The 22,148-nt window shown below is 37.9% G+C and overlaps 1 protein-coding gene and 1 long non-coding RNA gene across 2 annotated transcripts in view; one reads left to right on the top strand and one right to left on the bottom strand.

Annotated features, from left to right (window-relative positions):
• PDK3 (pyruvate dehydrogenase kinase 3) overlaps positions 1-20,747 on the top strand; it is a 41,213-nt gene extending 20,466 nt beyond the window's left edge. Inside the window, exons 4-11 of the mRNA XM_081003473.1 lie at positions 2,629-2,813; positions 5,234-5,323; positions 6,718-6,795; positions 7,635-7,711; positions 8,864-8,965; positions 9,781-9,891; positions 14,617-14,730; positions 15,756-20,747. Coding sequence (XP_080859599.1) covers positions 2,629-2,813; positions 5,234-5,323; positions 6,718-6,795; positions 7,635-7,711; positions 8,864-8,965; positions 9,781-9,891; positions 14,617-14,730; positions 15,756-15,899 — 901 coding nt within the window. The 3' untranslated portion in view covers positions 15,900-20,747. The remainder of the gene's footprint in view (positions 1-2,628; positions 2,814-5,233; positions 5,324-6,717; positions 6,796-7,634; positions 7,712-8,863; positions 8,966-9,780; positions 9,892-14,616; positions 14,731-15,755) is intronic.
• Positions 6,808-14,609, bottom strand: LOC308476088. Its single transcript, XR_013985699.1, has 3 exons — positions 13,985-14,609; positions 7,843-7,939; positions 6,808-7,503 (listed from the first exon to the last, which is right to left on the bottom strand). It is a non-coding gene; the product is annotated as an uncharacterized lncRNA (long non-coding RNA).
• Positions 20,748-22,148: the final 1,401 nt, after the last annotated feature.

The raw sequence follows: 22,148 nt of genomic DNA, 5'->3' as shown, positions 1-22,148 counted from the left end.
TTTCCTTGGTAACAGGAAGGGGAAAGAAATACATAGCACACAATCTGCCCCACTTTGAAGTGTGGTTCCTGTTGAAAAGAAAGAGGCTGAGACTCTAATGCTGATTGCTTAGCCAAGGACTGGATTCTGTGGCACAAGCAAATCTTATGTTTATTATTACTGTCTTGGGTATTTGAGAGTATAGTAAAATGTGGTTCCTATTTAATACTCCCTACTTTTTTATCATTATGTACTCATTAATCCCTCTTGTCCCCCTTCACCATAATTATGGATTAGATGAACAGCCAAACCTTCAGTAGTTTTATAATCTGTGTCGTACAACTTCTAACAGTACCAGTACTAAATGAATGTTGGGGTGTGTACAGCCATAGATAGTTTTAGATGTGAGTCCGCTATGGTAGTTTGTGTACCACATGTTGGCTAGATGTTTAGTCTTCTCCCCTGGATCAGTTTTGGATGAAACTTGTTTTCTAGTTTGTAACACAAGTTGGATTTGTGCAATGCTAATTGACACTTCTTTCAGTCCAGAAGACATTTTCCAATGTCCTTGGAGCAGGGCTATGCACAGTGCTGGTTGGCTGGCTCATGGATCCAACCCTTGTCACCTGAGTATTATTTTGAAATGTAGAACAGCTGTTCGAACAGTGTGAATTTTACACTTTATAATTGCAAAAAGTGGGAAACGAAAGTTTGACACCACTCCATAAACATGGAAAGCACTTAAGAAAGAAACTAAAGCAGACAGCCCACCTGATTCAACTGGGGGGGAGTGGGGGGGTTATGAAGACGAAAAGGCAATCAGCACTGGATTCACAAGCTATGTGTTTGACCTTTAAGGTGCTGGTGGGAGAAAGAAATAAATAAAACTTGCACCTGCTGCTGTTTACAGGTATATTTGTATGGAACCTTAAGTAGTAATAGCAGTTAAATATGCTTGTATGCACATTAACTTAAAAAAAAAAGAACATTTTTATGGTGCTTGGAAACAGCATGTTTCTGTTTTCAGATCCCTTCTTCTTGAAAGAGTTCCATGCTAGTTTTTACTAATTGATCACCTGCTATATTTATATAAACGGCCTAATGTTCTATGTATTTCCTCCCTAAATGAGCTATGTGTGTTTTACTATGATCAATTTAATATGTAAAGTAGTGTCCTTCTGTTCTTTTTTATGTTACCTATAAAAAGGTTGGCTTAGTATTATAGATGGAATTGAACACAACTCTCAAACATTAAAACATCAAACATTAAAAGCTTCCCTAAACAGCTGCCTTCAGATGTCTTCTAAAAGTCTGGTAACATTTTTGCATTTTATTTGTATACTGCCTTCCATTTTCAAAGCTAACTATAATGTCTGCACTAGTATTTTCACTAGTCATGGTTAAAGCCAAACCATAGTTTGTTGTCGTGTTTAGAAGTAGATGGTTTGAGCTAATGGTGATTAGCAAGCATTACTGGGGCAGAAAGATTGCTAGCCATGGTTAGCTCTGAAAATGAAAGGTAGATTTATGAGAGATCAGCAATGTAATTAGACTGAGAGTGTATGACTATTCCAAGCCGCTAAGTAGCATTTATGACCAACCAGGGATTTGAATCCACCCTGACCTGGACCACTCTAGTTCCATACCCACTGCACAGCACTGCAGAATGTGATGCACTTGTGGGGCCCAGCCTACTAGTGTAAGATTAGTTGGTATAGAAGATCAGGCAGAATTACTTCTGCAACAAACCCAAACTTGATGGCCTCCAATAGTTTCAAGAAAATGAAGGGGCCCCCCCAACTATAATGATGTTAAGAGAATTTCATGCTTCATTTGTCCCTTGCTCTTAAACATAACCATCATAACTTTATTGTAATTGATGCTGCCAAATTTGGAAACAGTCAAACTTCAGCAGCTGCTCTTTTGGAGTCCTTCTGGATCTGGGAGGTTTAATCAGATTACATGTTTTGAAGCATCTCTCTCCCATTTTTCCAGCTCCTTACACAAAGTGAAGAATGTTGGTGGTGCAACTATGAGGCATGAATAGCTATTTTATTTTGTTTTGACTTGCATGAGCAAAACATTTAGCAGCGGCACAATTTAAAATATGCACATGTGGCTCTAAACAGGTCTTGGTGAACAGATTGGCTTTCTTGGAATACAGAAAACTTTCTAGCATGTTATCTGCAATGTGATGTACTAAGGTATATTGTGGTAAAGGCTCTGGGTAGTGATTGGATGAACTGTCCTAATGCTATAGAGGGGTGGGGCAGACAAAAAGTCTGTCTGCAGAAGGGCTTAAAAAAGAAGTAGGTAAAGGGGAATGAGAAGGCCTTAAAACCCAGAAAAGCATAGGGGCCTAATGCAGGTTTGAACAGGGAGTAGTTCAAAAGAATATGAATGCAAGAGGTGATCTTAAAAAAGGGCAGATTGGAAGGAAAGTGGACAGGAGATTGAGGCCATGAGTTGCAGAGGTGAGGAAGGCAGATGTTCAAATGATGATATGAAATATTCATCTGCAGCCAAATATTTTAGTACAATGTGATGGTACTGAAAGTTTTGTATTCTGAATGAATTTTAATGGTGTCATCTAAGATGCAGATTTTGTAGTTAACTGTCACATCTTGTCTCTGATTTCTCTCTCTCCAGCTTTTTAGATGTCTTAATTAAAGTCAGGAACAGACACAATGATGTTGTTCCTACCATGGCCCAAGGAGTGATTGAATACAAAGAAAAATATGGCTTTGACCCTTTTGTCAGCAGTAACATTCAGTATTTCCTAGATAGGTTCTACACCAACCGCATCTCGTTCCGCATGCTGATTAACCAGCACAGTAAGTATCTGCTGTCCATTTAATTAAAAGTTGGTCTTCCTCCCACCCCTTCCTTTATCCTCACAATAGTTCTGTGAAGTAGTTTAGGTTGAGAGAATGGGACTGGGGCAAACTCAACCAATGAGCATTGTGACTGTGGGGATTTGAACCTAGATCTCCGAGATCCGAGCTCATCTCTCTTAACTCAAGGGCAGCTAACTCCCATCACCCTTAACCATTGGATATTCTGGTTAAAGCTAATGGGAGACCAACAACATCTGGAGGGCCAATGTTAGTTCCTCTTTCTCTAACTACTACGCCACTCTGTCTACTGTAAGGCAAACATTAGGCCAGCAAATAGACTTAAGTTGGAACAACTTTACACAATTTATGTCATTCACCATGTTGTGTGCAGCATTTCATGCTCTTCTGCCATTCGAGCTGCTTAAGTTTTTAAAAGGATCTGGGTATGAAGGAGCTCAGATATAAGTGGGGGATGGGAGAAAGAACTGGGGTTTTATTTGGCATAAGGAGAAAGACAGTGTTGGAGCAAGGGAAAAAGAAACATCCTGTCTCAAGCAGGCTTTTCCTGAATATTTTGTTATTAGCTTCTTGACACTGGGGTGGGGTGAGGGAGTCTGGAAAACAGTTTCCTCAGAAAATAACTGAGGTTATGGATTTAAAAAAAAATGATACAAGGCAGGTTTCTGCATCCGTTATCTGGCGAAGTCAGAAAGGGACACTTAATGGATGTCTGTACTTGCTTTGGCATGAAATAGTATTGCAGCCTGTGCATCAGTCAGAGAGCAGTGCCATGCAGGGTGTCTCTAAGAGCTGAGTGCCATGTCAGTTCTCAGCATGCTGTGAAAAAAACAAACTACAAGTTGCATCTGACCGCCTATCAGTTAAGGAAATCTAGCCTTCATTGTTTTGTCAGTGTGACTATGCTAACTCCCACCCACAGTCTAGTTAGCAAACACACAGAAGGAACAATTTTTTTGCAGCTATAAACGTAGCATTTGCTTAATATCAGTCTGTTCAAATGCATTATGGACTTGACCTCAACTGCTCAAGTTATTCTGTGCAAATCATTCCCCTTATCAGTATTGCTGCGGTGATTGCAAATAGCTTTTGTTTGCTGATGTTTGAACAGCTGTAAATGTTTCCAATCAATTGACCCTGCTTTCGCCAACCTGGCACCCTCCTGCTGTTTGGGACTGCAGCTCCCATCAGACCAGCCAGCACTATCCCACTTAGTGCTGAGCCTGTTCCTTTGCTTTCAAATGGAAAGCAAGAAGGTTAAATGCAGAGGGAGGACTCACAGAAAATTATGACTAGCCTTGATCTGAAATGCATACAGCTAGCTGGAACAGTCCTTAGAGCCATGTGGCAGCAAATGGCAGCCAGAAATTAGTGAGACATAGGGCTAGTGAAGAGTGACAGGTCCTATTGCAGCAGGCCTGGTAAGAGTTGTGCATTTGGGGGCTAGATTAATAATTTTTATATCCTTCCATAAATGCTGAATTGCACAAAGCTAACCCTGCTTCCAAATACTAAAATAATTATGAGTCTGATGGAGGCAGACCATCACATAGAGAGTGGTGATTTTCTTGTAATAATATACAAGAAAACTTTAAAGCACATGTTGCCATTCCAAATTGTATATTTTGTTGTATTCTTGAATACACTGCAGTTCACATTCAGTTTACTGAATAATGTTCAGATAATTCTTTTACCCTTTGTCTCTCTTTGGCTATGTATAGCTTATAGCACAAGGCTATACATGAGTCCAGTGGGGGTTATTCTCAGATAAGTGGATATAGGACTGCAGCCGTTGGCTGCTAGCAATGTTAAGCAAGATGTTCCCAAATAATTATTGCTAGAACTTTCTCCGCTTCCAAGACTGGGATTGCAGCAACTGCCAGTCAATATTTTCTAGTGTTGAGCCAAGTGAAAGACCCAAGTTTTGTGAATGCTTTTACACCGTTCTTCCATTTTTGTTCATGCAGTGGGGACAAGGTCATAATCTCTGTTGACCCAGAAACCAGTTCAGTTTGTTATGTTTTGCTACACTGTGTGGCAGTAATAAAAAAAAAAAAATAAAAATAAAAAAATAAAAAATGTAAGTTACACATTTATTTTAAACTAAGTTAAATATAATTAAATAATTAAATATAATTACTGCTTATCAGTATGAAAGAAAAGGAAACCAGGAAACATGGCCATATGCACATCTTGCCTATCTATGTTAGGTGGTGATGGGTTTTTTATATCCATCTCACACCCATCAAAAGCAAAGTTTTGTGATCAAAATGCAGCACAGCAGTAGTATTTTTTGCCTTTTAAAAGGCTTTAAGTGTTACTCGCCATTAGATTCCATTACCCTTTAATTGTTTACAAAATGTTATTTCAATTAATATCTATCTTTCCTCTCATTTTAGCACTACTTTTTGGTGGGGTCACTAATCCTGCTCATCCCAAACATATTGGAAGTATTGATCCTACGTGTAATGTAGCTGATGTAGTGGATGGTAAGAGTAAACACAAGTTGTTTTTGGAACTTTGATTGCAAGGTGCATATGTAATGCCTTGAACCATTTCTAATGGTAAATCCCTCATCTATCAGTCAGTAGCCTCTCCTTTTCCTTGTAAGCTTTATATATGCACTGATGCCACCCATGGTTAAGGGTAATCGGCTTCTCCCAAAGCAAGATATGCAAACTCACTTAAAATTCTGGTTAATTTGGGGGTCCCAGTCAGTGGTGATGCAAGTGTAACACTAAATCATGGTTAAAACTAACAAGCGAAGGGAAAGAATTGGTTCCAGAAAGGGAGGGAGCATGAAATTCCAGAAGGAGATGTGTTATTTATTTATGTTAAAAAACCATAAATCAAATAAATAGCACAGTCCCATTGGTATTGAAGAGAGCTGGTTCTGTAGTGTATTGATATTTCTTGTCACTAGATGGAGGTATAGCATAGTTAAGTTACAGAAAATATATCTTCAAGACATTTCTGAAGTTACTTCAATTTTCTATTTATATTTTGTTCCAATGTGATATATTTATGGGAGCCAAGAAACCCAATTATTTGCAGTTTTATTATTATCATTCACTGTGCGCTGGAAACAAGCTGGGTGTGCATTTGCTTGCTCAAATAGGTTTGTCAACTTTGAAGCTGTACTTGAAATGCTTAATATCATACAACTCTCTTTCTCGAATCATCTCCCTAAATTCTACTTCCGGATAGTGAAAGATGCCAATTACATTTTTGTGCACAGTCTCTAAAATTGTTAACAATTGCTGGAGTAGGTTTAAAAAAATAAAAATAAAAATAGATTGCATGGTTAACCATTACTTTTTGGGAATGGGTGAAAGATCTGAATTTGAAAATACTTCCTTAAATCTAGGGAGTACATTACATGCTTTGCTTTGTACATGCCTTCAATGTAGAACTGGCAAAACATGAAAATAAAATTTATTGTAGTTTTAAAACAAAGACTTAAAGCTACAGAGCAAAAGTAGAGCCTCACTTCTGGCAGGGATTAGTTATGTTGCTGTTCACTTATCCTTGGGTAAATAAAGTGGAATGAATGTGTTTTTTTAAAATGTGTGGTTAAGGTGAATGGGGCATGTATTTTTCCTCTCATGGAGCCAATAGTAGCTTTGGGGGCAGAATTTTGGTCTGAGAAATAACACAGAGGGAGGATGCATAACTCCCCATTCTTCATTCCTGCTTCTCCATTTAAGTTAGAAGCCTGTTTTTACCTCAGAGGATCTGATTACTTATATGTAGTTTGGTCCTCACAGGACCAAAATAAGAAATCTAAAAAAATAAGAAAAAATTATAGCTTCTTGAGGTACAGAATATACGTATATTGCCATTACTGAATAATTCTATAAATTTTTGTTTTCTTCACTCACAGATGCCTTTGCAACAGCTAAGATGTTGTGTGAACAGTATTATCTGGTATCACCCGAGTTGGAAATTGAAGAATTCAATGGTAACACTGAAGTTCATTGCTTTTTAGCTTTCTTATAACTATCTGGGCTTTGTGCATTCTAAGGATCTTTTATTTTATTTTATAAAATTTAATCACAACATTCATTTTGACTTAAGAGCTGTGCCAAAGTTAGGGGTATAGCCAAAGCAAGGGAAAGTTGGAAAGAAACTCTGCATTCTGTTTTCCAACTTTTTTTTGGCCACATTTTTTTTTAAAGTAGCTATTAAGACTGCAGCAGGTGGATTTTTAAAAAATACACCTCAGAGTTTAAGATCCAAAGAGGTTTTAGACAGAGGATTGAACATGGCCAAATGAATGTTTTGCTTTTTGGTGACAAATCCCTCTACCATATTACAAACTGTTTTTCAAGCTTCCCCCCCCCCCCCCCATTAAAATATGGTTTACCATGCCACATGGAAGCTTCAGTTCAGGAAACACAAGTGTAAAGCTCTCTTGCATTTGTGGATTTCGTTATCTGCAGCTTTATATTCTGGTAATTGGGTCTACAGTCATGGAGACACATGATCTTCTTAAACCACAAAATGTAATTAACTAAATATGATGACATCACAGTTATTTTAAACATAGAAAATCTGAGCTAAGTGTGCTATTGCATAGGGCAGCATTCTTAGTTTGTTCATACTAGAATTCTTGAAGGTCTTGACTACCAACTCTGCACTGGTTTGACATATTTGGTGTTTCATATTTCTAGGAATCAGAAAGGTAAAAAAAGAAAGAATCAGAAAAATAAAAAAGTATGATATCTTATACTAGAAAATGGTAATTTAAAGACATAATAAATTGAATTTTCAGTTATATAAATGGTTTCTGTTTTCTAGCTAAAGCACCGGGCAAGCCTATTCAAGTAGTCTATGTACCCTCACATCTGTTTCACATGCTTTTTGAATTGTTCAAGGTAAGTAGAATTGTCTCATGGGAAGGAGGCTAATTTTGCTTGCCTCCTCTTTGAGTGCACTGGAAAAAATACTGAGACCAAGCATAGTCTTAAAGATTGATGCATCTGCCCATTTTTGTGTGAAATGTTACCTGTGATCCTCATGTGCACAGATGGCCTTGATTTAGAAGAATAACATGTCATTCTTCCTTGTATTCTTCCACAGAGTGTTCATGTGTTAGGCGAAATCTGTAATTGAAAAAAGGAAATTTGTGTAATACATTATAGGTTTCTTCTCCTTTCATAAAGAAGGTGAAGTTTTAGAAAGTGAAGGTGTAAACAGGTAAAATTAGTGACAGAAGACTGACACAGTTCTTTGGTGGCATGTTTTATTCTCCCAAGTAGTCGATTTTTATGTGGCAACTGTGGCTACATATGAAACCTACTGCGTATCTGTTCATAGGGAAGGATATTCTTTATTATACCCTGTTACCATGTGTGATATTAGGTAGGGTCTGCTGGGATGAGGCTGTTTTAACAGTTACTGATACTAGCAAACATTGTTGTTACTGCCACTTAATACAGATTGTTACTATCTATATTTTACATTAATCAACTGAGCTCAAATGAACATATCCAATAAAAGAACACACTTTGAAGCCATTGCAGGGCTCTGCGAGTCCACTGATATGCAGCGTAGGTTTTGCCATTCAGTGTAGTGTTGGGGCAGTTTGCTTTGTATGCTGGTGATCCTTTGCCCACAAGAAGCGTTACTATAACACCATTTCTCAACTTCTTTGTTAAATGTTACTTTTTTATTAATCCTATGTGTAAATTTTATGTGGATTTAGTCATATTTTTAAATAAAGAAATTTAAAAGTGGTGCTCATAGGTTTGTACATCTTCTAATATTGTTGCTTAATGCTTATTAAAAGCTTCAGAAATGTTAACAATAATTCTATTGTTTATACCCCGCCCATCTGACTGGGTTTCCCCAGCCACTCAGGGCAGCTTCCAGCAAAATACAAAAAACAACAAAATGTCAGACATAAAAAACTTCCCTTCAGATGTTTTCTAAAAGTTGTGAAATTCTTTATTTCCCTGACATCTGATGGGAGGTTGCCACTGCTGAGAAGGCCCTGTGCCTGGTTAACACTTCTTTTTCTTTTTCAGAACTCAATGCGAGCTACAGTGGAGTTATATGAGGGTAAAAGCGAAGGCTATCCACCAGTTAAAACCTTAGTCACTTTGGGTAAAGAAGATCTATCAATAAAGGTACAAATTTGCTAAACAATTTTTGCTGTAACATCTTGGGGAAAAGCAGCTTTATGCACTGCTTTTCCCCCCCTAAAAAAATATGTTTAGGGGTACTCTCATTTTCCTACTCATATTGAAATACTGTTCCTCAATGAGGCCCAAGTTAGATTCACAAAATGTTTAAGGGTATGCGTACTCCTGTGTCCCCCCCAAGAACAAAGCACTGGTTTTATGTGGTAATGGGATAAGAGCTGTGTGTTTGTTTGCTGTGTTTAGAACTACTTTGTCAGAAGCCTAGTTTACAAAGAGGGAGAGAACTTCAAAGATTGTTATGACTCTAGTTGCAGATAGTTATTAAGTAGGCTACAGAGAGGTGGTGTGTTTTTTTCCTCTTGGAAAGGAATCCATCTTCTCCACTCCAGTCCTTCTGACTAGAACTTTCACATTTCCTTATAGTGTTTATCTACTCTGTGAATTGAGCAGGCACCTCTTGCATTGGCCATATCGTTCATTCCTACTCTGTGCTTTCAACTCTGTAGTCAGGAGAATGTTTACTAATCTAAGGAAACTTAATTTTGGTGTAGTTCAAAGCAAGGAGGAGTTAACCTTTTAGATTTGGAACAGGTGATCTGAATTCACTTTGAGCCCTAGGGCTCTATTCTGTACATCTGATGTCAGCCCATAGTTTACATGGTGAATGATGCTTGTGGACAGACAGATACTTCCTTTGGTATTTATGCAAGTGTTAAGTAACTACTTCTCTATTATTAATAGTATAAACAGTGTCCTTGGAGGGCATTTTGTCTTAATGAAATTTTTATTTTCTTCTATAGATAAGTGATAAAGGTGGTGGTGTGCCACTGAGAAAAATAGATCGCCTATTTAACTATATGTATTCAACTGCCCCCAGGCCTAGTTTGGAGCCATCAAGAGCTGTACCTTTGGTAAGTTCTGTCCTGTAGGCTAATTATAGGCTGATGATTCCCAGAAAATACTTCTCATAGCTTTATGTTATTTTTGCCTTTTCCTGACACAAACTTTGTCTGAAAAACATAGGAGTCAACACAAGCTATTGTTTGATTGTCAACTGATGCAGTATATCTGTAGTAGATCCTAGATGAAATAATAATGATGGTCAACTAAAAACAGCTCCATCTATGAGGTGCAGAATATTTATGATTTCTTTTGATGCATTATGTGATTCTATACACTGTATACTAGATGTTTCCTATGCTAGCTGAATACATTTATAGTGGGATGGCTTTCTCTCAAACTTCAGTTTGTTATTTACAGATTCTGCATATTTTTAAACAATAAACATGGTGTCCTCTGTTAGTTTAAATTCTGATATGAAACATAATCAGGGTGGAGCAGCTTAGCACAAATGAAGAAATGTGCAGGCTCCCAGAAGGAAAATCACAGCCACTTTACTCCTGTTGTTCTGCTACTGTGCTGCACTGACATAAGTTATAGCTTGTTGTCCTGACACTGCCCAGACAAACCATGAACTGTAATCAAAGCTTGTCCTATGGTTTACTTCTTGTGGCCTGGTTGGAAGAGAAATATTCTCAGACATGGGGACTTCCGGGTTGGCGCCTCCAGGCAATGGCGGAGTTCCTCCGATTGGGAGGAATTTGCTCCGTGGAAATTAGGGTCTGACCGCCACGGCGAAGGCGGAGACCCACTGAAATCACAGGTGGGAGAAGCCTGTGAACTTGGGATTCGGCTGGCACCCTTTGCGCCTCCCCTACTCGCGGGGAAACCCTGATTTGGGGATCCGGAGCGAAGTGGGGTGAGTGGCGCGGTGCTTCGAATTGACTGCTTCTTTCACGGAGTGAAGCCGCATCGCTGTTGCCGGAGAGCGCTGACTTTTTCCTGTGGACAATTGGATTTTAAACAACTACCCGTGAGTAGAACGGAAAATTAGATCCTTAAATTCATTAATTTGGCATCGAAACGGGAAGGTTCTAAACAGGAAGTCCGCCTTCCTTTTTTGTAAACAGACTGAAGCAAAGAAGTTGCAAGTTAAAGCCTTGGAAAGTTTATTTTTGTAAAGGATTAAATCTCCATCGGTTAAAACTATTAAACCCCCCTTGGAAGCAGAAGAGGGGGGAAATTTTGGACCTAGTGAGCCTGCAGGAGAGAGTGAAGAACCAGGTTGCCACTGCTCCGAGCCTGGAAACAGGCTGCCAGAAAGAGTGACTTTTTTTTTGACAGCTAGCTAAATAAGAGAGATATGTTGTTTCCATTGTACTCATCTGCATTTGAAGGGTAGGAAAGGAAACTAACTTTATAGTTTAAATTGTGTTTGAGAGGATTGATACAAGTGGAGACTGTTTCCCTCTAGAGGGAGCTTTTGAAACTGTTACAAGTGGAGCTGGGGTTTTTCCAGTTGCAAGATAAGAACTGTGTGAAATAGAGACTGACCTTGGACTTTAAGAATGTTGACAGAAGGAGCCTTAGTGACTGTATTATGTAAGATAAGCTATTCGTTGGAACAGCTCCACAAGAAGACGGACGCTATTAATACCAAACTTGAGAACTTGGGACAAAAAGTGATTAATTTGGAACAAAAAGTGACCATTAATACAGAAATTGTTCAGGATTTGACACAGGAACCTACCTTGACAGGACAAACTGGGGAGAAGACGAAGGAGAATGTTGGTGTTGTTAAACCTAAAATAACACAAGTGGAAGCCCCAGTCTTACAGAGGCAAACTGAGGACTATAAGTGGAGGCCTTTTATGAATGAATATAGAAAAAGTCAGAATTTGAAGATTGGAGCCCTGCTTGGATTGAAGAAGGAAGGTTGGATAGATTCTTTCATGCAGAGATTTACTGACCTTTGGGTCCTGAATCTGGGTCAGGAGGTGATTGGAGTTGTGGGGGCCTTTGGATCTGGAGGAGCCTTGAAACAGGATTTGAGATATTGTATGGACACTGGTTTTAGCTGTGGAGAGTTGGTTGGTCTGTCAAGAGGGAATGGGTGCATGGTTGGGTCGGGCCCCCCCCCCCCAAGACCTGTGCCTCAGCACCCTCAGCATCAAAGAATATGAAGAAAAACTGCAGAAGGGACTTGGAAAAGATTTAAGAGCCTCGGACAGAAGATCTCCAGGTTGATGAACTATATGGAATGGACGGAATGACTGGCAGAATCCGAGACCAGGGAGAAGAGATGGTGGTAGAAGATTGGGAAAGTTTAAAGTTTATATATAGAAATATTGTAAATTTAATGAGTGTTAGAAAATTGTTGGATTGAAACTTTATGGCTTTAGCAGAAATGTTATAAGGAGTTAGGTATAAATAAGTATTTCAGTATTAATGGAAAATAAGGTACAAAATATGTTAAGATATTCATAATGATAAAAATAGAGAAAGATGGAAAGGAATTGCTGAAACAAGTAATAGAAGTGGAATACAAAAAGGGAGGTGAGAGGAGGTCGATGAAATAAGGGAATGAAAGATAGAGTAATGAAATGGTATGGTATATGTTTGTAATTGTTCTTTTGTTTTGTTTAGTTTAGTGTGTTAAGGTTGCGTTTTGCATTGTTTATTGTATTGTTTCTTCTTTTCTCTCTCTTTTTTTCTTTTTTTTCTCTGCTTTATCTTGTCTTTTTCTCTCGCCTATTTTCTTCTTCTTTCTTTTCTTGTAAGTTTTAAAAGCAATAAAGATTTTTTTAAAAAAGAGAAATATTCTCAGACATGATGTGATTGGTAAAAAAGAAAAGCTAAGAGAGTCAAATCTTTCCAGACTGCTTCAGGATTATTTATTTAGCTGCTTGTTTTACCATATCACAAAATCCTCAGGATTTTGTTTCAATATTTGGTTTAATAAAGTAAAGTTCTTATGGATGAGGAATGCCTTTTTGCTGTATTTTTGTATTGTATTTTAATATTTATTTATTGACTGAATGACTTTTATTAATTACTTGTTGTTGTGTTCATATCTTTCTTTTATTGTGTTAGATATTTGATAAAGTCCTAGCCTTAAAGGCAACCTAACTTTTTTAGAAAAACAAAATCCCGTGAAGCTTTACAATGACTTTGGGTCAGTCACTCTTTTGTAGTGAAGCAAATCTTTCAGAATTGTTTCAAGAATAAAATGGGTGGGGGCAGAGGGAGAGAGAATCTTACATGACACCTGAACTCCTTAGAGAACAGAAGGGTGGCAGTAGGTGGTATCCAGCTAAGTTTTAGTCAGAGTAGACCTAACTTAGTCATGTTCATTAATTTCAGTTTTTATACTCGGAGTTAAATTTAGTTGAATACTAATACAATGTAATAAAGGGAAATAAAATGAAACTTTTAAAATCACAATATTTAAACAATTGTAGTATTATGTTGGAAACCTAAATTGATAGGGTTTCACTCTTGGGTACTGGAATAAGGACAGAGCCATATTAAAGGATTGATTCCTGTCAGTTTTGTGTGCAATTACATGGCATGGATTTGGGGTCATATCAAAAAAGTTTTATTCATCAGCTCTGACTTCAAGCATAGAGATGGAAGATGACTCTAATGAATGAGCTGAGGGTGTGAGGGAGAATCTCTGTGATATACTGCACACTTTTAGGTCATGAGGTGGCCATGTCCCAGTTGCCTTGTGGACCATACTATGAGAAAAGAATCCTTTGAAAATAATTGCTTCAGTTCCTTTGCAAGTAGTCTATATGGTAGCTATTTTTTGTTGATTTGAAAGGCATTGTGTTCTATCAAACATACTTGGAGCACAGTTAGGATGTTATATATCTAGAAATACTTTTTCTGTTGACAAAATTGCAAGTCTTATTTTCACTACAACTTTCTTCTTTCTTTCATTGCTTCATGCTATCAACAGTAATTGATCTAGTAGAGTAGACTGACCAAAGAATGTGGTTCCAACTCTCGCTTTTTTCGCATCTCCTATGTGTAGAGACTGCTGTGAATAACAATCTCAAGTAATAAACTACCATCAGAATCTCAGTACCACTGAGCAGTGACTGAGATATTGCAGCACTAACCGCCACTGTAGAGATTCATGAAAGACTATCAACTTGCCTGGGTGGCTTATAGATCACTGTCAGTTCCGCTAATGTAACTGCATCCTTGGGAGCAAGACAAAATCCACATCCTCCTAAAGTCTCTGCAATCAGATTTGCTGTTCATTAGTGCATGTTGTCAAAATGGCTTTGTACTATTGTGATTTTTCACTGTTTCTCAAATTCAAAAAACTTTTCTATGACCTGAAAGCTTACTGATCTAAACTGTGAAAGGATAAAACTTTGAAAGGATAAAAAATGGCATTATAATATATATTTATTTACTATATTTTTGGTTCACTTTCTGTAGAATAGAATCTAAAGAAAATGAGAAATCAAACATGCAGTAAAATAATCATATTTAAAGCCAATACACATTAAAAGTATAACAACCTGGAAATGTGTTCAGAAATCGAAGAAAAGTCTTCACCCTCCCGCGAAACATAATGAATGACAAAGAAAGCTGCCCTTTAAATGCTATTCTGTAGAACAGGAGGCAAATCTTTTGTCCCTTGTGCTACTTTGTTGACAGCATTCAGAGCGGGGTGTCATTCTCAGTTATTAGAGACCAGAGAGAAGCATTTTAGCAAAGGCATTCTGTAAGTATAATTGTTTCATTTTTAAATCTTACATTATCCATTTTTTCTTTAGGCTGGCTATGGTTATGGTCTACCAATCTCTCGTCTTTATGCTAGATACTTTCAAGGAGATCTCAAACTTTACTCAATGGAAGGTGTGGGTACTGATGCTGTAATTTATTTGAAGGTAAATACAATGACTCCTTTAAAGGGAGTGTTATTGGCAAATCTGTATTTACTTCTGCTGACCATAAAAGCTTCATGGCTAACACAGTGCCGGATTTAGGACGGTGTGGGTGGTTCTCCCATACAGGGTGCCAAGCCAAGGGGGCACTAATCATCATCATCATCATCATCATCATCAGTAAAGCCAACCCTATATATGGGTACCTACTCAAAGTTAGGCCCCAGTCAGGAGGGCATTTGAGTTGCATCAACTATGCCATAGTGCACTTGAGAGCATGCACAGAACAGAAAGTGAGAGCCCCCTCCCCGCCTTCTGTTCTGTACCTGCTCTCAAGTGCACTGACTTTATGAAAAGTTAAGGGAAGCAGAGGAGAGGAGAGTGGTGATCAGCAAGCTCTCGTGAGGAAGTAGTTTGTGATTCTGCCACCAGCTGATTGTAGATGGTGCTTTGATAGGCGAGTCTTGGGCCAGTGTGTTGCGAGTCACAATTCAGAAAGCAATATTCAGTAATCAGTAACAACTGTCCAAAAGGAATTATTGTGAAAATAAGAAATATTTGGTGTTGGGGCAAAATTAGTCTTCGCTCAGGGTGCCATGTTACCAAAGTCTGCCCCTGGCTAACTAGGAACTCAGCTGCTGTGCTTCATGCTTTGAGTATGTGTATTAGAAGTCATAAAGACGGCTTTAGCTTAACATAATTGGTCTTGCATTACTCAACAGTAGGTAAAGCTGTATGTTGCCTTTGATGTCATAAAACTAAACATTTCTTCACAATTCTTGGAATATTTTCCTAGGTAAGTATTAGACCCTTGAAACTTTTCGTAGCAAAGTTCACTCATCCTTTGTTTAATTAAACTCTTCTTTATAGTAACTCCAAGGCAGGTAGCAAAATGTTTCCAGCAGAGGAAACAGCATCTCCAGTTAACAAATATTGGGATATTGTATCCTGGATATAAACTCCAGGTTTGTTCTCCTTTTAAGTCTGTTCCTGAAACTTGATCATGTTACTTTTTACCCTTTCTTTAGGCTCTTTCCAGTGAATCATTTGAAAGACTTCCAGTTTTCAATAAGTCAGCCTGGCGACATTACAAGACCACCCCAGAAGCTGATGACTGGAGCAACCCTAGCAGTGAACCCAGGGATGCTTCCAAATATAAAGCGAATCGATAACTCACCAGTGTTTTCTACCTGGATGGCAACACTTACGTTCAGAAATGAGTCTCTGCTTTGTTCCAAATCCCAAAATCCTCTAATCCACAGTAGTCAATATTTCCCTAGAAAGACCTGTTATGGGACTGAAATAGCAAGAACAGAGGAGATTTTCAAAGACTGACATCATGCATTTTTGGTGTGAATTATTATAAATACTTTGCCAAAACATGCTTGGTTAGTTGAATCACAAGTGACAAAATGGATTGCACTGTGACTGCAGTTAGATTATACAATTGTATAGTTAAAAGGGTACTATTTTTTAAAGGTCGGTTTCTAGTCCTTTGTAAGAATTGGCAAAATTGTTTTGACTCCCTATTTGACAGTAGTGTCTTACACAGCAATATAATGTAACACGCATATTCTACTGTAGTTGAATGTGTGCTTAAACTCACATTGCTGCATTTTTATATGGTACTGTGTAATCCTACATTTAGAAAACAACTGTGGGAGCTCTTCTGGTCTTGTCACCCAAACCAGTATACATGCTTAGTTCTTTCAAAAGTTATTGTACTTCAAAGTGATTCTTTCCACAATTCTAAAAGTTCATTTCTTTAGTGTTTACCAAACTTTCTTGTAAAGCACTGAAACTTTGCAATAGCTGTCCTGAGGTGCTTTCTTTTTTAAATACCATAAAGAACAGTAGCATGCACATCAGTTTTGGGTACCTGAAACAATTCCTACTGACCAAGAAGAGAGAATTAATTTGGAATGTGAGATTCAGCACAACAAATATACTTTGTTGCAGGGAAGCACATCAAGAATCAAGCCAGTAAACAACTGGGGATCCAGTTAGATACTAAAAGGAGGTTGGCTTTAAGATATTGGGTCATTTCAAACCCATTTAATAGTAAAACTAAAATAATTTGTAAAAGGATTTAAAAAATGATGTGAAACCTTAGTAGACTAAACATTTGAGACACTGAAAATAACTGTCTTTAAAAAAAAACGTTTCTTCCAAGAAAGGGCATTATGCTGAAAGCTGAAGACCTGCTTGAACCGAGTCATTGTCCCAACCACTACATCTGATGCTAAGGCTCTAAAGAGAGTAGAAGCATGGGTTCTGGCAACACCTTTTCACAGGAGCAAAGCTAGAGTGAGGAGTGAGGGTATCAGAACACCAAAATACATTCCTCGGTGTCTGTGTATTGTATTTGTATGTGAATTGTTTTGACAGAATATGAAACAGAATTTCTAATTAAATGCAGTTTGGTCTGTAAGGAAGACAAAGAGAAAGTTATGTTGACTTAAATTTTCAAGTGGCTTGTAAAAGCTTCTATACTATTCTTTATTCAAACACAGTAGAATGCTTAATTGGCAATTAAATCTGAGTACCCCAATTCCAACTGAGACATCTGAAAAGCATTACTTTTAAACTTACTGGGTTTGCATACCTTTGCATCAGTGGCTATTATATGCATGAATTTTAACCATGTTTATGACTGTTTGCAGTGTTTATACTTATATGTCTTTCTGAGCAATATGTTCAATCTTTAAACTCTGAAAAATATCCTCATACATGAGATCTATGTACATTTTCAGTGACTCAAAATTCAATTAAAGGGAAATCACCTTTAGTATGATTGTCAAACTGATAAAATTACAAAATATAATAACTGCATACAAATATTACCAGCATATAGATCTCCTAGTTTATTAGTGTGTAAAGACTGCCACTCTTATTTGGAAGTCATATCATGGTACAATGAGATGGATAGGATTTGCCATCAATAAGATGTTTTTTATTTCTTAGCTTTTAACTTGGGCAAGATAGGAATGGTGTAATCATTAGAAGGTATATTCGGGGGGGGGATCAATTCAGTAATGAGTACAATTAGATTAGAATCAATTATTGCAAAAAAAAACCAAAACACCAAGCAAACACCAGTAATAATACTTAAGCACATTTTGAGTGTTCACAATGCTTTGCATACTTGATTTCAGTAAAATGTGGCCATGTAGTTACAGTAACTCAAGCAGTACTTGTACTGTCCTTATTACCACTGTGTCTTACCCTTGGTAAGTGAGACAAGCCTATTTGAAAGCCCTGGCTAGACCATTCTTACCAAACCTACGACTAATCCAGTGGTGCATTATCTGTTTCTTGATTACAGGATCAAAAAGACCTATTGGATCCCAGATAATGGGACCAACTTCTTCCTCCCAATGTTACATAATTATTTGCAAAATGGTGCATCAGAGATGATGCCTGGGGCCCTTGGTGGCTCAGGAGACTTTCTTCTTTATCACTGCTCGGTTGTAGACACTCTGTGTTGCCCCCAGCAGTGAACACTAGTGTCTAATTCTATGCTCTTGTGTGCTGATGCAGCAGCTAATAAAGTAGGTCTGTAAATCACATTGACTTTGCATAATAAGCTAGCACATTGATTAGAAGAGAGGGGCAAATTCCATGAATGTTACAAGTAAGTATGCTTGGGGGAAAATAAGGGGGGGGGGTAGAAACTGTTACAAATGAATCAACCCACATTGAATTCAAAGGGATTGAAGAATGGAGTCTGCTGATAACTTTTTCTTTTTTCTAATTATGATTTGAAAGTCACTTCAGAGTGAAATAAACTGAGAGGATCACTAACACTGAAAGCTTTTAAAGCAGGAAATGTATCCCTTAACTCTAAAGCATATATATTCCCTTAGGAAGCCACAGAAATACTGATGGCTTTAGCAGTTTTAAGTAGGCACCTTCTGCTCTTCCCTGACTTCACTACACTGTGAAGAATATTGGAATATATTGACTGTTAAGAAACCTTACAGAGCGGTTTCTGGGGAGGAATAAAAGGGAGCTATTGTCTCGAAGAGATTTAAACACACAAGTATGTTTTTCTCCTGAACAGTTAATTGAAGGATTTAGATTAATCCAGCAGCCACGTCAAAATTGAGCTTTGCCACAGCTGTGTAAAAGACACTCACTGAAACATATACAGTAGTTGCAAATGGCTTACAAGCTACAAAATATCTTTTTAAAAAATGAGAGATAAATATTGTGCCCATTTTATTGCTAACAAATAAATAAGGCTGCCTTAAACTTCAAAATATACCAGTGAGGTAAGCAATAAAACTGGTTCTCTCATCCAGCTGCTTTGTAGAATACAGTACACATTTTTAGTAATACTCAAATTTTGATACCTTTTTTTTACTGCTTGCCTTTTGCTGTTAATTTATTTAAAATCATTTGGATACAAGGCCCTGAAAGGTGCTGGATGGATGATACATTTTTACAGATTATACAAAAAGTTGGTAGTAGAGGTTACTTTGGGTAATATCCCCAAACTCGTGCCCTAATTTTTTTTATACCTTCTGCACTATAACCCAACACTAGTCCACTCTTGTGTGAACATGCTAAGATGATCCAGCAAATTGTGTGTATGCAGCCTGCTTCTAAATGCAAGACTGTATTGGGCCACTAATTTATTACTGGCATTAGAAGTGGAATATAGCAGGGCCTTTTCAATCCTGTTCTAAAACTATACAGACATGTTGGAAGCAGTTCCTCTTGAATTTCATTTTCCCTATATTAGGCTAAGACAGTGTGTCAGTGAAGCTGCACCCCATCCAAATCTGGGGTCCTCTGGGGGTGTTCAACTCACCCAGTCCTCAAAAAGCAGCACATAAATCATAATCTCTTACTGTTCTTCTCTTCCCTCCTTACATGTGTTTTTATGGGAAGTTTTATGGTGGATGTGGGTGCGCCATATAGCTCATCTCCTTGAGCTCTAGCATTTTCTATCCAAACAGAATTGGAGAAAGTTATCTGCTGCCCACTGGGTGCTGGGAGCAAAGATACAGCATCTGGAAGTATGTCTGAGACAGAAAATATTTTCCATATAGGAAAGGTTTTATAGGAAATGGAGCTGGCAGTGGTTGGAACACTAAGCTTCACCTGCCAAAGAAACAGGATCCTGCAGGATTATCATGCCCATCTATGGTCTGTTTATCAAGAGTTATCACGTTTCTTCCTTATGGGCAGCAGCAATAGCAGTGCCAAACCTTGGCAAGTATGGGAGGAGGGGTTACCTGTCTTGGAACCTTCCCCCTCTGGGGACATTGCCCTCCCCACAATAGTCTGAGAGCCTAGGATTTAGAAGTATCACAAAGTTCCTTCCATCATTGCCTTCCCAGCTGAAACTGGTCTCCCAAGTGCACAATTTGTAGGTTATCCCATAGAACCCAGAGTTTACATCTGCTTTATAAACCACTTTAACTCTGGAGTAGGCCTGCTGAAATAAAGATAAGTTTGTTTTAATGCAATTACCTTGTAGTGAAGTCAGTTGAGGATGATTGCTTAAACAAGCCATTTATATGGTATTTTAGTTTTATTAGAACCAGACTTTGAGAAGAAAAACAATTTGCTGCATATTTATTCAGGTAGAAAGGCTTGAAAATTTGTAGCAGTGGTTGAACAGGAAGAGAGAGGAGCATGGCTCAACATGTATGCACTGCATGCTGAACTTCCTGGGTTCAGTCACTGCAATCTCCAGCTACAAAGGTCACAGGAAAAAGTGATGTGAATGACCTCTCCTTAAGAAATTTACTGCCAGAAAACTGAACTGAACTGGACCAATGCTCTGACTCTATGTAAGGGAAGTTCATTTGAACTTGATTGGGTTACAGTATAAAAGAAGGGAATTCTCAAAAAGTCACTTTTTGAGGTATTCTAAGCAGATGGATTTCTTAAATGCTTCCTGTAGCTAATGTTAGAATTCCAGATCTGCAGTATGCATCATTTAATTGTAAATGTTGCTTCCTTGTTTTTCACTGTGCAATAAAAAAATAAAATGAGATTCTTTGTCAGTTTTATGTATAGAATTTTTTGGCTGCAACAGGAAGCAAATTTGCTTTGAAGCTAACCAACTGAAAACTGGACTTCCAAGTAAACATTTTAAGATTGAGATGGCTCACACTTATTGACAACTAAATTGGCTATATATAAAATTATGCATATTATATAAATTTCCCCTATATGAGTTTTCTGTCAAGATCCTCGGGATTTTGGTTAAATAAAATGAGACATATAGTCAAATACCAATACTGAAATACAAAATACTTAAACCTTCCCATAGGCATCTGATTGACCACAATGAGAGCAGATTCTTCTTACATTATGAAAGGTACATGTGTGTATAAATTCTGGCTTCTTTCAAACACAAGTGGGGTCTTGTCCCTTGCCACCCTTTGAAAAGCTGCAATTTATAAATGTCTTCATCCTTTATAACTGATGAAATCTGTAAGTATTTTCTGCTTCAGTATCTACCCCCAGAACAATAAAACGCCTTGGTTGTTGGAAGCAGTCCTGAAGTAAGTTTGTTACAATGTGAACGAACTTTGTTATGAAAGGTGCTCTGATGGTAAGGCAAAGGCAGAGTACTGCTAAGTTGTTTTTTCCCCTCAGAGCTGCAAACATTGGAATCTTGCACATATTTAAAAGAGTAGTTTTTTGTGAAAACATTTGAAAGCCCCTTATCTCAATACATGCCAAAAAGAAGCTGCAGATTTAGGTGTTCTGCTCCCTCGGTTCCTGTCAGCCATTTTGTTAACGGACAGCAAAGGAGCTGCCATCTGGACAACTCCCGAAGAAATTTCCTTTGTTCTACAAACAGGAAGAGGATGCGGGCAGATCAGACAAGAAGCCAACATACAATCGATCACAGGTGAGCGAAAACAATATCCTTAATGAGAGAGTTGCAACCTGGCTAGATATACCTGCTCTCTTCAAATAACACTTTCTCAGCTAATTGCCTCAGGTTTTTTTTAAAGTATTATGAGATTGTCTGAGAGCTCTCCTAACTACATGGGTTGAACCATACACCAAACCAAGACATCTGGCTGACTGTAAGAGTAGCCGACAGTTTGGCGTCCTTTGAATCACTACCTCACAAGGGATGTCAACCTCTAGGCAGCAGACAGCATAATGTGCTTGCTAATATTTCTGTACAGAAGGTATGACTCAGCAACTGACTGGATAAAATATTCTGAGAACAGTTAATGAAAAATTCACTGTTTTGGATAGGCATTGGCTGTGGAAAGCTTACCTTTCCAAATAATTATCATACCATACTTGTACTATTTTGTTGCTGGATAAAAATATTATTTCCTTCTGTTCTCGTGTGCCCTGCCTGTGTCCTTCTGAAGCAGTGTTGTTTACTATGACAGTCCTAGAGTCACAAGTGTGTGTGACATTACTGGGGACAGACG

The sequence above is a fragment of the Podarcis pityusensis genome (assembly GCF_964106645.2).
Source record: "Podarcis pityusensis genome assembly, chromosome: 4".
In the NCBI taxonomy this organism is placed as follows: Eukaryota; Metazoa; Chordata; class Lepidosauria; order Squamata; family Lacertidae; genus Podarcis; species Podarcis pityusensis.
The sequence above is the reverse complement of the archived record's forward strand: the minus strand, read 5'-3'. Positions and strand labels throughout refer to the sequence as shown.